General features: G+C 49.7%; 1 protein-coding gene across 2 annotated transcripts; it reads right to left on the minus strand.

Moving 5' to 3' along the window:
- Positions 1-543: 543 nt before the first annotated feature.
- On the minus strand, positions 544-15211 carry GMPPA (GDP-mannose pyrophosphorylase A). Of its 2 annotated transcripts, XR_013394135.1 has the most exons (13): positions 15026-15211; positions 14163-14260; positions 13177-13280; positions 12301-12493; positions 11882-11941; positions 11422-11552; positions 10736-10870; positions 9717-9814; positions 7646-7692; positions 7366-7458; positions 3602-3770; positions 2828-3062; positions 544-969 (listed from the first exon to the last, which is right to left on the minus strand). XR_013394135.1 is itself a non-coding variant. In XM_028741085.2 (12 exons), the coding sequence occupies exons 1-12, from the start codon at positions 15063-15065 to the stop codon at positions 2962-2964; spliced, it is 1269 nt and encodes a 422-aa protein (XP_028596918.2). In that variant the 5' UTR covers positions 15066-15211; the 3' UTR covers positions 544-2961. The 2 variants fall into 2 exon arrangements, 1 of the variants encoding a protein (XP_028596918.2); XM_028741085.2 differs by having other exon boundaries at positions 544-3062.
- Between the last annotated feature and the right edge of the window lie 777 nt (positions 15212-15988).

Below are 15988 nucleotides of genomic sequence, written 5' to 3' on the forward strand. Positions count from 1 at the left end.
TATCACTCAGCCACTTGCTAATCTACAAAAGGATGTCTCTGCTTATGCCACGACTACTTAACCTTTTGCAGGAGCCTTTGATTGGGGACTTTACAACCTGTGTTATAAAAAGGTCTAATTACACAAATCTTTACTCCGTTTACTTACTGACATTCTCTCTCTCTCGATTTTTTTGCGGAGTTGGGAGGTAGGCTAGCATTTCTCTTGCATGTCTGATTCTGTTCCTGAAATAGTATCTGCTGCATGTATATATAAAAGCAACCAACTTTCCATCTCTTTCTAGCATTACCAAGAAACAGAATCCAGGGTGGTTCAACTGGATAGAACAAGCTGCCTGACATGCAGGACACATCTCAGAGAACGGGGGGCCTGGACCCGTCCCTCAGCCCAGTCAAGGATGCTGTTTTTGAACAACACCTGCACTTTGAATCTTGGCAGTATGCAACGCATTTTACAATCCCCCTCTTCCTCCTCTTCTTCTTCATCCTCACAATCCACTCATCCTACTTTACAGAAAGCTGCAGGTCAAGAATAATTAATATATACATTTAAATATGATCTCTTTATTTCATTTTTTTAATGGGAGAAGTTGCAAGTAAAAAACAAGCAGATAAAATAGGCACACCAATGCAGCCAGCCAGCCCCCCCCCCCCCCCGGACAGCAACAAAATGCTGAATTGCTAATGCCTTTATTAATATGAATTTTACCCAGGTCACAATCTGATGGGGGCAGGAGAAATACAAATTAGAAAGGGATCTGCAGCCACAGAATATGTCCTTTGCAATGTTAAGATGGATGCAAGCACAGAGAGGCAATAGATCCTGTTTCAAATAACCCTCACTCCTACCCCACTACCTGCTGGAGTTGGGTCAGCTGTTTCCTCTGATGCTTTTACCAGTTCACTGTAGGGTCCTAATTCCTGAACTTGGCAAGGGAGAGAGGCAGCAGACCTTAGCCAGTCTTTAGACCTTGGAAAGGAAACGTGCTGTGAGTTGCTTTGGAAACTGAACATCCTCCATAGCTGTTTACATTGATACGTCCATGTTCCAACTTGTTCTCCAAGTGCTTCACAAACAGCAAGAATGTAAACACATAACCCTCCTCTCTGGTGCTGAATTATATCAGGAGCGGGGTTTTCACCTCCCTGAGGTGCAGCTTAGTGCATCCCCCAACACCCAGGCCCCGAGTTGGAATCCTGCCATTAAGGCAAGGAAAACAGGTTAGCAGAACCTAATCAGATCAGGGCACTTTGTATCAATAGAGGAACATTTGACCCTCCAACTGTTGTTGGGTTCCAGCTCCCATTACCCCTAGCCAGCAAGACCCAGGGTCAGAGGTGATGAGAGATCAAGTCCAGCATCACCCGGAGGGCTGCCAGTTCTTCGCCTTTGCAAGAGACAACCCCTCTCCTTGCAACCTCAGCCCTTGCAGATGGAAAGGTAAAGCCTGAGGGCAAATGAAGCGCAACAGCAGTGTGGGAGCTGGCATGTGCCAGAGTCCCCGTTGCATCTGATCTCCAGAGCCCCTTGCTCAATGCAGGCTCCTGTTCCAGCCCTTGTGGAAAGCTGTTCCCATTAACTTAAAAACTAACAGACTCAAGCACTTTCCTCAACATGCACTCACTCTAACAAGCTGCAGTTGATCCCTCAACCAATATCTACTCATTCGTCTTGGAGCTTTAAAATCAAAGCTTCAGTTTGCAGCAGAGGTTAAGCTATGCAGTAAGTTTGTCCTCCCGGCCCTCTGCCCCCACCACGCTGCTGCCCACTCAAATTGCTTCTAGGCGCCACCATCCAGTTTCTGGAAGAAACATGAGGCTATGTGCACATACTATGGGGCAGCTGCTTGGCAAACAGATTAGAGCATGTCTCCGTGGCAGATCCCCACAATCCCACTTTGGTGCCTTTGTGCACAAGCAGGAAAATGATACACACAGACACACACTGCCATACAGTGGTACCTCGGGTTAAGTACTTAATTTGTTCCGGAGGTCCGTACTTAACCTGAAATTGTTCTTAACCTGAAGCACCACTTTAGCTAATGGGGCCTCCTGCTGCTGCCGCACTGCTGGAGCACAATTTCTGTTCTCATCCTGAAGCAAAGTTCTTAACCTGAAGCACTATTTCTGGGTTAGCGGAGTCTGTAACCTGAAGCGTATGTAACCTGAAGTGTATGTAGCCCGAGGTACCACTGTACTAAGGAGAATCAGAAAGAATGCACTGCAGCTAGTGGAAATGTGGGGTGCTGAACGAATGCATCCGAGGCCCAAATGGCATGCAGATGTACCCCTGGGTCCTTCAGTGGCCTAGGCCAGGGGTAGGGAACCCTCCAGGTCTCTCTAGCCACCCCCTTGGGACTCTTCCCACAGCACACCAGCCCTGCTCTGCCCTCTCCACCAGCACATTTGCCTGGTGGAATAGGTCCTTTGACTGCGATGTTGCCTCTTCCTTGCCTTGATAAAGGCAGGTGTGTGTATATGAAAACCTCTTACTGCGTGGCTGGAGTACAAAAGGCAAGACTCTGTTGCCCCACCCACTTTGGGCTCCAGCACCCCACCCATTGGCATACGGCCTCCGTAAGACTGTGCATGAGAGAATGCAGCCCTCAGGTTTAATAAAGGCTCCCCAGAATATCCACACATCCTTTCCTTGCCACGTGCCTTTGGCTGGTAACAAGGCAGCACTGCGGCCTCGGGATGAGGCGGCCTCCTGCTTCCAGGAAAGGTTCTGCGGCAGCTGAAGAAGGAGTAGGCAAGCCACCTGACATAGCAGCAGCAGCCCAAGAGGGAAGCTCGCATCCCCCATCCTGCTGCTTCCATGAACAGACCTGGAGGGAAGTCTGTGATGACCCATGCTACGTCCAAAGAGGCCATGGCTTGAGGGTGGGGGCAGCGTTTTCCGGGGCTTCCCTCTGTTCTGCCACCTGGGGGCAACTGGAGGTTCCCCTCCTGCCCTCCGCCTTCAGAGAATGATTTGATTCTTGAAGCTGCGGCTCAGTTCCTTGTGGGGCAGAACGATGGAGTTGAGGATGACAACTTCGGCAGGGATGGTCACGTTGCAGCCTGTCGAGGAGGGAGCAGCAAGAGGCATCAGCAAGTGGGTGGGTGAGAGGGGAAATGCAGCCAACACAAAAGAGAGAAGCAAAAGAGAGTATTCTTCTTCTTTTGAGTATTCTTCTTTCAGGTCCTGTATACCTGAAGGAGCGTCTCCACCCCCATCATTCAGCCCGGACACTCAGGTCCAGCTCTGAGGGCCTTCTGGCGGTTCCCTCATTGTGAGAAGTGAGGTTACAGGGAACCAGACAGAGAGCCTTCTTGGTAGTGGCGCCTGCCCTGTGGAACACCCTCCTTTCAGATGTGAAGGAAATAAGCAGCTATCCTATCTTTAAAAGACATCTGAAGGCAGCCCTGTTTAGGGAAGTTTTTAATATTTAATGCTGTATTGTTTTTAACACTCGATTGGGAGCCGCCCAGAGTGGCTGGGGAAACTCAGCCAGATGGGTGGGGTATAAATAATAAATTATTATTATTATTATTATTATTATTATTATTGCAGGGAGGTACAGGGGAAAGAAGAGAGTTTAAAGTGGGCAGACGCTTACCCAGAATGGTGATGGATGGGGTGAGGCGGCCATCCCGAAAGAGAGTCTCGCTGTCGATCTTTGCGTAGGGATCATTAGGGTTGGGGTCGCTGGGAGTACCCTCTACACGAGCCCAGCGTCCAATGGTGCTATCCCAGCCCACAATGCTGTTCAGCACACATGTATGGTCCTGGGAAAAGGGGATAGGAAAGAAAGAACTGAGGCACTAACATGAGGGGACGGACCACCAGCCCTTGGGTCAATCCTGGCCTGCCAAGGGTTCCCATTTGGGCCACAAGGCCATTTCCCCCCAAATCACACCCACCCGTGACGTCAGATGAAGGAGAGCAGGAGCTTCTCCTTTAAGTGAGAGGACAAAGGAGCCTGTACAATTCTGGCTTTCTCTTCCTGTCCCCCACCATTTCCTACTTAAAGGAGAAGCCAACCGCTCTAATACAGTTCCTGCATTCCTTATATGCTGCAGGTGGCATCACCCTGGGATTCAGCAATCTTGCCATGGATGCTACTAAGACTGGTGTTAATCCTTCAGACAGTCCAGGACGTAAATGGTGCTTATAAAACACTTAAAAGGAATGTGGAGATCACTGTGGGGAAATCTAAAGTGTAGCTTTTCCCAGACACTCATCAAACTTTCTTTTCCACTTTTAACAACCCCAACTACTGGCTCAATTGATTTTCTACAGGAACAAACAACTCCTCTATTTATTCAGGAACTTTGTAGAGCTGTTAAACAAGGATTACTGGAGGCATGTGTGGAGGAGCACTTTCAGCGTTTAAAAGCCGCACCATAAAAATATCAAAACTGCCCTCCGAAACACAGGGCCAAATTAGAAGCGGTGTTAAATGCATCTCTGCATTTAATGTGCACTTTTTAAAAACATAGTTTATCGAGACAGAGGGAGAGTTTGACCTTCTCCACCCCCTGCTGTGGTCGTGATGGAAATGGCACCTCCCAAACTGCCCTGCTTTCCCTCCCAGTGCAAAGAGCAGCTGTGGAAGAGTGGGTTTTTTCATCATGGCCACAGCAGGGGGAGAAAGAGCTGAACTCCACTTCCCTGCCTGCCACAATGCCAATAACCATTATGACACCCCCTTCCCATGGATATTTTCATTTTCTTTTTTTTTAAGCACATGATAAATGCAAACACACACTTAACTTCTCATCTACTCTGGCCCTTAACGAAGGAGTAAATCCGATTCAATTCAGCAGGACATATTTCATGCTTAGGATTGCACTGCACATTTAATGGGAAATGTATGGCCTTGTACCACATCAGGCCACTGATCCAGCTATTGTCTGACTAGCAACCCCTCTTCAGAATTTCAGTCAGGACTTCTGCAGCCCTCAAGATGCTGGGTGCTTTTAGAGATGGGACATACCAAGAAAATAAAGGGGGAGGATATAGGGCACCAATAATTTCCCCTCCTAAATTCTTAATAGCCCCGCTAATTTTTTTTATAAATGATGCAGAACCACAGATTTTTACAAATCTTTTACATTTCTCATGAATCCACAGCTTCAGCTGCATTTGTATGTCTTCGTTGATAATACATAAATGAAATTACCTCCGTAAGTGGGGGCCAGGCCAGGCAGGGGAATACCAGACTTTGCAGTGCACTAGTGCCACCTGCAGGGCATTAGCAAAACAACGAGAAGCAAAGCAAGAGCTGACCTAAGCCAAAAACAGCCTCCTGCCTCTGATCAGAGATGTACCGTATTTTTCGCTCGATAACACGCACCCGACCATAACACGCATGTAGTTTTTAGAGGAGGAAAACAAGAAAAAAAATATTCTAAACGAAACAGTGGATGTATGATTTTTGTGGTTCATGCTGTGGCCACAGACATGTGATCTGATGGTGAGTTTGGGGTAGCCCAATGCAAAAATCCTGAGGATCCATGTGGATCCATGTTTGTAACCATGTTTTTGCACCACTGCAGCCCCAGGTAACAGTGGGTGCATGATTTTTTTGGTGCAAACTGTAGCCATGGACATGCTATGTGATCTTATGGTGAATTTGGGGTGACCCAGTGCAAAAATCCTGAGGATCCATGTGGATCTGTGCTTTGTAACCACGTTTTAAGTGGGGAGGGAAGGAAAAGGACTCAAGGGACAAGGAGCACGCATGGAGCAGGCGCTGCTTCTCTCCCCCCCCCCCCCTTAGCAAGCTGAAAAACTTTGCTGGAGAGACAGAGAGCCTGCTTGCTTTAAAGGAGCCTACCGGTAGGCTCCTTTAAAGCATGCAGGTTCTGCTTCTCTCCCTCCTTAGTGAGCTGAAAAACTTTGCTGGAGGGACAGAGAGCCTCCAGCTGGAGGGACAGAGAGCACTCGTGTAAGCGGCTCCTGTCCGGTAGGCTCCTTTAAAGCAAGCAGGTTCTGCTTCTCTCTCTCCTTAGCGAGCTGAAAAACTTTGCTGGAGGGACAGAGAGCCTCCAGCTGGAGGGACAGAGAGCACTCGTGTAAGCGGCTCCTGTCCGGTAGGCTCCTTTAAAGCAAGCAGGTTCTGCTTCTCTCCCTCCCCCCCCCCCCTTAGTGAGCTGAAAAGCAAAGCGGGAGGAGACTGAAAATCTTTCCTGCTGTTTCCAGCAAAGCGGGAGGAGAGAGATACAGAGAGCCAGCTCCTCTCCCGCTTTGCTCCTTTAAAGCAAGCAGGCTCTGCTTCTCTCCCTCCCCCCCCCCCCCATAGCGAGCTGAAAGTCTTTCCTGCTATTTCCAGCAAAGCGGGAGAAGAGCCGCTGAGTGGGGAGGAGGGAGAGAAGCAGAACCTTCTTGCTTTAAAGGAGCCAACCGGACAGAAGCCGCTTACACTTGTGTAAGCGGCTCCTCTCCCCTCTCGCTTTGCTCCTTTAAAGAAGCAGGCACTCTGTCCCTCTCTCCTCCCCATTCAGCGGCTCTTCTCCCGCTGGAAACCACGGAGGAGGGAAGCATTCGCTCCGTAACACGCACAGACATTTCCCCTTACTTTCTAGGAGGAAAAAAACGCGTGTTATGGAGCGAAAAATACGGTAACTTCTGAGGCCCTCCAGATGTTCTCTGATGACAACTCCCACCATCCCTGACCACTGACCATGCTGGCTGCGGCTGATGGGGTTCCCGAAAACATCTGGATGGCCACAGATTCCCCATCCCTGGATTAGAGCTACAAAGTGCCAACCCCAATCCGGCAGCAGTAGTACAACGATCCTACCATTGTGTAAAACGTGGGTGATGGTGGGCTGAGCCTACACGCAGTGCCAAAATAATTAAGTAAAAAGTGCAGTTTGCAGAGGGGTGGGGAGAAAATAATGAAAACGTTCCTAAAATTGCTAGGCATCGCTGCAGGGACCTTGTTGCTGGCTGTCACTTTTAAGCAAGCATTTTAAACGGTTTCATGCAGATTCCTACATTTAGTGGAGGGATGATGGGTCTCTAAAATCGGGGAGGGAGGAATCAAATCAAAATGGCACAATTGAACAATGGGGAGGAAGCCCTATCAAAGTGATGTCACAGACAACATCCAATGGGTGGGCTGCAGCACTCATACTACCACAGTCATGGCTGCAACAGGCAGCACCAGCTGGAGCAGAAAGGAAGTCTATTTTTTCCCTGTGATGAAACACCACTGTTTGAATTCTGCTTTGTGGAAAAGGTGTCTTGATCCCAAGCAACAAATGAGCCATAAAACCACACACTTGTTATACTAAGAACAATAGTCTGAGTAGTCCCCTAAGGTGATGCAAGACATTAGAACTTGACCCATTGGATCTTGGGAGCAATACCTACCTGGAGAGAAGCCCCATGCAGAATAATGGACTCACGCACACGCACGCCAGCGCCAATCGTCACCCCCTTCCCGATGGACACATTGGGACCTAGCTACAGGGAAAAGGCACAGGGTGGTCAGTGGCCCAGCGCAGGCAAATAGCCCCCTTCATCTGTATGCTCTCTTAAGTCCAGGGTATGTTCAGGGGCCCAGAGATTAAACCAAAATGCACAGCTCCTTAAAATCTATCCCACACATGCTGGAGCCAGGCACAGAGTACACCTTGCCCATTACACTTACCACAGCGCTGGCATCCACCGAGGCTGCAGGATGGATATAAACATTCCCTGCATAGAAAAGAAGCAGCAACAGAGTTAGTTCTTCTCCTTACTCCACAATGGAGAAGATTCATTGCCACCCCTCTGAAAGCATCTGTCAGGGAACTGCCATCAGTGCCGGAGGGAGAGAGCAAAAGCCAGAGGGATTCCAGAGAGCGTCCAGGGATCGGGAGAAGCAGCCCATCTTCTGGGGAAGAGAATCAGCGTAGCACCAGTGGAGAAGGGGGGCAGATGGGGGAAGCGGCGAGGCGGTCCCATGACTCCTTGCCTGGGACCAGCGGGGAGAGTAGGGGTCCTCCGTTGCCCACGCCCTCTTTGCGCAGAAGGCTTTCGCGCAGAGAGGGTAGGCGGAGACTAGGCGTCAAGGAGCTTCTTTGCTGGAAGAAGTTTAAGAAACGCCCACTCACAGATTCTGCCAGCGACTGAGTCAGCCACGGGTGAGTGGCTGTCCGGACAGAAAAGGTTCACTTTGGCAACCCAGCCAGGTGTTTGCACCCAGCCAGGGAGATAGTTGCCTGCTTGCGCACGAGCAACCCCTTAGAAACCATTACAGCATCATTGCAGAGATTCTGCTTTTCTACAACAATGTGGGTTTCACAATGAATACCTCTGTGCACATCAGACTCAGTAAAGCAAATAACCCTAACACACACTGCAGCCTAGACTGGTAGAGACTCCTTTCAAAGACAGACAGCTGCCTTGCCATAGTAGCTTGGGACAAAATAAGAGAGACCATATCATATATATAATTTTCTGTTTAACAATTTAGAATACTCATTTAAACATCCTTAATATATCAGTGACTTCCCTTCTTCTCTTTCCAAGGTTCATTTTGCATATAATAAATCCCTGCATATTTTACAAAAACTAAACCATTCAGTATTCCATTATTGCATCCATCAAAACTTATTTACACAGTTGAATTTATCTTAATGCTGCCAACGTTTTCAAGTGTACACAATTTCCCCCATATATTCAATGAACGTTTTCCAATTTTCTCTAAATGTATGTTCTTCTTGTTCTCTTATTCTATATGTTAAGTCTGCAAGCTGCGCAGCTTGAAAACTAAAGAAGACTCTCACCAAGCACAATTATGGGGAGAGAAGGAGTGCTCTTGCTAAAACTGATGGTTTTCTAATAATTCCAGTGTAAAGCACAAAGGAGCAAGATAGAAAAAATTGCTGTGGAGATACAGATGTTTAATTTGTATTCAAGCCCCTTCCTTTGTACCCTTGCAATCTCCTCTTTTCTTACTAATTTTTACTGATTTGTCATAACATATAACTATACGAACAATAAAATAACCATACACATAGCACATTTAGTACAAAAACAACAACATAAAATTTGAGATGTGGTTCTACATAGCAAATTTTTTTAGATGGGTCTATATAACCCAACGGGGGGGTGAGTCATTGGAGGAGTACTTATATGTCTCTCTCTCTTTCACTATGTATTGATGCAGGATTTGGAATTTTGGCTTTGTATTATTGCACTGATCTGCTGTTCTTTGTATTTGTCACAGCCTTCGATGTGCACGATGTGCTGTTGTTTTATCAAGTATAATTCTGGCAGGCTCTGAAACCAGGTCTAAGAGCTCCAAGTCAGCCACCAGAAGACGATGGCTAAAGACGGTTGCATGAAACACACAGAAAACAGGCAAATGTTTCCCAATTTAGTAAACCTTTTCAAAAGCAATGCAAAAAGGATAAACACTGAAAGGAGGCACGTCACACACTTTGGAGCAGCCTTCCTGAACCCGGTGCCATCTAGAAGCTGTTGGACTACAACTTCCATCATTTCTGACCATTAGCCATGCTGGCTGTGGCTGATGGTAGCTGGAGTCTAGCGAAGTGCAGGCATGACCCAAGCCCCTTGGAAACTGTACCACTGATATGGCCTCCACCCAGCAAACCTGTTTTCAGATGCTACGGCCCCTTTATGTTGTGGAACAAAAGCAGAATTATCTCATCCTACCAACATCACGCATTTGTGGTTTTCGTCTCCCATATGGGGAAAGAGGGAGCCAGTACCTCGGATGGTGGGTCCACCAGGTTGGTTCTGGGCAAGTCTTTCTGGGTGGCACTGGCTGTAGCAACTCAGATACAGGCGACTGGCATAGATTGCAGACCTGGCAAAGAGATCAAGCCAGAAATTACACCTGGCACCTGCCTCCAAATGTAGCATCAAGTCCGTGAATGCTTTGTCCTCTTGAGGACAAAGGAAAATGACTGAGTGCCTCACCAAAAAGAATAAAGCCTATGATGAAAAGAAGAAGAATCCTTTCTTCCTGGGATGGAGCACAGGACATTTTTATCCTGCTTCATTCAGCTGGCAGTATCTCCTGTAAACCCAATTCTGCACCTTCCCAGGGAGTTCAAATTTTCTTGCCTTTCTTTTGAAAAACTGGACTCTGGCCACCCATGTGACAAAAACACCAATTCTAAGCTCAAAAGCTAAATTGTGGGAAATTAGAATTGCACTTGTTCTGCTTCAGGGATCTACATATTTATTAGTTTGGATCCCTGCCCCCTGCCAATTTTGGGACAACACTTGAGAAAAGAGAAAGAGGGAGGAATATAGAGTTTGGATCCACACATATGAGAGCAAGGGTGGAGGACTTGTGCCCCCGCCCCAATGTTGTTTGATTCAAACTCCCATCAGCCTCAGCCAGCATGGCCAATGCTCAGGGATGATGGGAGCTGGAATCCAGCAACCTCTGGAAGGCCACAAATTCCTCATCCCTGGGCTCGTGACTACAGAACAACAGTCATGGAGGAAGAAAGAGAGGCTGTGATCAGGGTCCATGGTCAGCCCCCACTCCAACCCATCCATTTCCCAATAGAAGAAATAACTCTCAGGAGTTTCTCTTTGGCTTTTGCATTGTCACCATATTCTTAGGGCCCCCCGCCTCCAAAAAAAGCATGCAGGTATCTGCTTACGGTAAGAAAAGCTCAGATCCACAGAGAAAAATTTGATTCAGTGTTTGGCTATCTCACAGGCAGGCTTACAACCACTTCCCAGGTTTGTACCTCCCTCTACTTCCCCTTACCCAGCAGATTTGATCTGGCTCCAGAACCCCTCTGTCTTGTAGGCAAAGAGGCGTCCCTGCCCGGCAAGGGCTGTGAAGACATCCTGCTCCAGCCTGATGGCTTCAGCTCGTTGCCAGCCATTGGTGTTCTCCTCCCTGTGCGAACAAGGCATACAAAGGGTTAGGGGGCACATAACTCACTGGAAAGATGATGCGTGGCCAGCAAGAAAAGGCATTTCTCTAGGTCAGGGAAAACAACCACTCAGGTACAGCAACAGAAGATCCTTCTGCTACTGAGGATGAGGAACCTGAAGCACTCTGGAGGTGGCTGGACTACAACTCCCATCATCTCTGGCCCTTGGCCATGCTGATTGGACCTGTTGGGAATTGGAGTCCAGCCAACAACATCCCGAGGGCAACAGAGGTTTGCCCATCCCTGGGAAGCCAAAAAGCCAGTTCTAAGCCTAAGCGCCCAGGTCCCATGGAGCAGAGAAGCACAACAGCACTTGGGAGACGAGGAATGCAGGAGGAAGGAGGAGATGGACACTTACCCAAGGCATGTGCCCCTAAATGTGGGCAGGGGGTGGCACGAGGAGGAGATGGAAGAGACACAGAGAGAGGGAAGAGAAACAGAAAGAGAGAGAGATGATAAGTGACCAGATGTTGCCGCCAGGAAGCAGGAAGGAACAGCTAAGAAAGACACTCACAGAAGCAGCTCCTGCTGGTTCCGTTGGAAGACAGTGCCAATGTGATGGAAGATGGCCGGCGTGAACAAGTAGATGCCACAGTTGATGAGCTCGCTGACGAAAGTGCTGGGCTTCTCCACGTAGTGCAAGACCTGGAGAAGGAAGGGGACATGTAGGTGGGGCAGAGAAGGAAGAGTCTTGGGAATTGCACCATCCAGTGCTGGGGATTGCTCTGCTTGAGCCAGGCTCCAGAGAACAGCAGGCAGGAAGGTTGTGCTGGATGGGGTACAGGAATAGGGGAGACTGTGGACAGTTTTGGCTCTTCAACTCCCATCAGCCTCAGCCAGCATGGCCAACACTCAAGGCTGATGGGAGTTGTAGTCGGACAGCCTCTGGAAGGCGCAGGTTCCTCAACCCAGGTGGAGCAGCTCTCTACTGGAGCATGCCTGCTGCCCAGTCTTCCCTCCAGTCCTCCACATACCTCATGCGTCTCAGTGTTCGCCACAATGCAGCCGTAGTTCAGAGACTGCTTTCTGTTGGCCTAGGGACAAAAAAGAAAAATGGTCACAGGAGCATTACCGGGGGTGAGAGGGATTAGAGAAGAATTTGCAGGAAGGGGTTGCCAGGAGCACTAGGACTGGGATCCTAGCAAGGCAAACATTTTGCCCCACAAAGGCCAGCTAGCCCTCGAACTGCATTCCCAAAGCTGGGGAGAGGGGACCTCTCCATCAGCGACCAAATTTCAGCTCCCACCAGCAAAATCAGTGCGGCCAGGGATGATAGGAGTGGTAGCCCAGCAAGTATCAAGAGAGCCAAAGGTCCCACAATCCTGTGCCAAGCAGCGCCCTCCTTCCAAGCCCACAGGGCTGTCAGCATGAGAGGCCAGGACTGTGCCATTACCGTGGTGCCCAGCATGAGGAAGCTGTCCGGATTGCCAAGTCGCCGGTGGAAGCTGAGCATCTCGCCCAGAGGGAATTCGGAGCAGACGTCAGCGTTCAGCACAAAGAAGGCTTCAGGGTTACCCAAGAGGATCTGGTCCCGGAAGTGGTAGATGCCACCGCCTGTGCCAAGCGCAGCATATTCCTGCAGATACCTACACAAAACAGGAGGCTGCTAAGGCCCTTCACTGCAGGGGGAGGAATTGCTTGTGCCAAGGTCTACTAGGCCAAATGTGCCTGGCTGTTTCAACAGGTGCATAGGGACCCAGGGAGTTGGCTTAGGCAGAGTCAGGCCATTAGTCCATCGATCGTAATGCTACCTATACTGGCTGGCAGCAAGTGCCCAGGGTTTCAGACAAGAGTTTCTCCCAGCCCTATCTAGAGATGCCAGAGACTGAACCTGGGATCTTCTGCATGCAAAGCAGATGCTCTACCAGAGTTACACCCCCCTTTTCCAAAGGCTGTGCAGAATCAAGACCTGAATGGTAGATTGTAAAGATGGAGCCCCTTCCTCTCTCTTTAGCAGTGCTGACCAGCCCAAGGCATTTTGCTGTCTAAGACGGAGGACTGAATGGCTCTATCTCACTTCCTCTTCCTCAGTCCTGTTGCACAGTATCCAAGGATGAGCAAATTATTTTGGTACTTGAGGCAGAAAAAACCCACAAGCACCACCCCTCCTCAGCAAAAGCCTTCCCACCACTGCATTTATTATGAAAAAAATAATCAATGCATTTAAATACCCAAACAATCTGCTGCCCTTTCATGCAACCCAACATCAGCTGCCTGAAGTGGCCGCCTCATTATGTCCAGCAGTTGAGCCAGCACTGTGACCACCCACCTGATGGGTATTTTGAACTCTTGCTGGGCTGACACCAGGAATCGGCTGAGGGCCTCATTGGGCTGATAGAACCCAATCAGGAGAATCTCCTTCATGTTGGGCACCTGCAGAGAAGGGAAAGGAAGATGGAGCAACCACTGGTTGGCATATGAAGCCAAGAGCAGGAGAGCTAAAATATTCTTACTTGCTCAATTTATTGCATGTTAGAGCACAAGGCAACATGCTGGACTGAAAATAACCCTGTCAGTTTCACAATGCCACTATACAAATCTATTGGTGCAAGCACAGTTGGAATGCTGTGTACAGTTCTGGTCAGCTCACCTCAAAAGCAATATTTTAAAGTGAGAAAAGGTTCAGAAAAGGACGACCCAAATTACCAAGGGGGTGGAACAACTCCCCTATGAAGAACGGTTGCAGCGTTATGGACCTTTTTTTTTTCTTTTAGAGGAAAGGCGAATAAGAGGTGAATTGAAATAAGTTTAGAAAATTTTGCACAGCATGGAGAGAGTGGACAGAGAAACATTTCGTAACATATCTTAACACTAAAACTTGTAGACGTCCAATGAAGCTGAATGTTGGAAGATTCAAGACAGACAAAAGTCCTTCATGCATCACAATAAAGATTATTGTATTGTAAAAGTTAAACATCGGCACTTGCTCCCACAGGAAGCAGTAATAGCCACCAACCTTAAGGCAGGATTAGTCAAATTCATGGAAAAGACATCAAGGACTCCCAGCCACAATGGCTGTGTTCTGCCACTCCTGTCAAGAGACATTATGCCTCTGAATACCAGTTGCTGGGAACCACAGGTGGGCAGAGTGCTGTTGTGCTCATGTCCATCTTGCAGGCTTCTCACAGGCATCTGGTCAGCCACTGGGAGAAGAGGACAGAGGCCCAGATGGGCCACTGGCCTGATCCAGAGGGCTCCTCTGGTGTTTTTATGAACTCCTCCCCTCATGGTATCAGCTTAATTCCCCTTCCATACCTTAGTGCATGCCTCAATGTGGTGCTGTATCATAGGCACTCCTGCCACAGGGAACAAGGGCTTGGGCACCTCAAAGGACAACGGCCGGAAGCGGGTCCCTGCAAGAGAAAAGGTTATCGCAGAACTGTAGGCTGTTGCTCACCAAATTCACAAATGAGACAGGAGACACGCAAATCGTGGGCTGACTTGAGAGGAATGGCTGCCACCAGAAGAGGAAAAGGGAAGCCAATGTCACTCTGAGGCTCCTGAAGAGCAGCAGACAACTGAAGCCAAGGCTGAGGAATGGGAGCGACACCAGGTGGGCCAGAGGAGGGGCAGAGAAGGCATATTCATGTGAGAGCAGGGTAGAATTCACCCTTCAAATACAGGAAGGGATAAGGAACAAGCAGGCTTCTCTACACACACAGGGTGTCAGTCCCTCACCAAGTTACTATCCCACCTTTCCTCCAGGGAAATCAAGGCGGCATACATCCCTCTCCATTTTATCCTCACAACAACCCTGTGGGGTAGCTTAGCAAGTGACTGGACCAAGGTCACCCAGTGAGCTGCATGGAAATTCGAAAACAGGTCTCCCAGGCCTGACGACATAGTCAACTCCCTCTCGCACACCCACAGCATGTGGGGAACCGGCTTCCAGGAGGAAAGCCTGCCCCCCCCCTTCTCCTCTCCCTGACCTTAGACTCGGCTCCCCCGCCCCTCGAGACAGAGGCTCAGGCCACGTCCCTCCGCCTGACCCCGCAAGCCCCATGGGCGCCGCAGATGGGGCAAGCGAGGGGCGGCGGGTCTACTCTGATGGACAGGTGCACCGGGCGGGAGGGCAGCGAAGCTCGGCCGGCCGCTTTAGGGTTGCTGGCGACCCTCACCTTTTTGGGGGCCGCCGATGAGGACCACGGCTTTCAGCATCGTGCTCTTCGTCTGGGGGGGGGGGGGCGCGGACAGGAAGGCAGGGCGTCCCGCGAAGGATCGCGGCGAGAGAGGCAGCCGTGCGCAGCGCCGATCCTGCGCCCCCTCCTCGCCGAGTTCTGCTTCCGAGCACGTGAGAATGCCACGTCACCGCTGGCCGGGTCCGCGCAGGGCGGGCCTTGAGCGATCCAGTCGGCGCGTCGCAGCGGGAGAAGCCGGCCGGCCGCGCTGACGCGGATCCTCTCGGATTGGCTGTTTTCGCTGTCCGGGAAGGCTAGGGCGTTTGGGATGGGGAGGAAGTTGCAAGCCGTGGGGCGGTTTTGGTCCCTTCCTCGCTGCCCCAAGAAGAGCAGTCCTGCTTTCGGGCTTCTTCCCACAGGTTGAGAGCAGATGGGCCACTGGCCTGCTCCAACAGGACTCGTACGCTGCTTCACTTTGCGCCAGCCCATAGCTGTCAACTTTCAGATTTGAAAAGAAGGGATCAGCAGCCTCACCTGTCCCGGGGACAGTCTACAGGATATCTAACAAAGCGGGAAGCAGCGGGAAACGGCACTGGAATAAGGGAATTTCCCACAAAAAAAGGCTATGCGCCAGCCTGCCTCAAGCCTGTTTTTGCAAAACAGGGCAGGAATTGCTACTTTGCCTGCCCAGGCTAAAAGGGATGGCACTTCGAGGGCGGAACCAAGAATCAGTTCTCAGATTGCAGGCTCGAACCATGCGAAGTGATTCTAGAGAGAATGCAGATTACTGAGCATGTGTAGGCGGCTTCCTCTCTCCATTTGAGTAAGTGCAGTCAGCCCTCGCCATTAATGTAGTGCAAGGATTAGCCACCAATCGTCAGAGCCTGCAAAAACCCCTTTTCGGAAGAGAGCGGCTCCACTTGGGAGCTCTAAGGGCAGCCAACCCTATTGGAGCTTGTGTAA

The sequence above is a fragment of the Podarcis muralis genome, chromosome 1 (genome assembly GCF_964188315.1).
Source record: "Podarcis muralis chromosome 1, rPodMur119.hap1.1, whole genome shotgun sequence".
NCBI lineage: Eukaryota > Metazoa > Chordata > Lepidosauria > Squamata > Lacertidae > Podarcis > Podarcis muralis.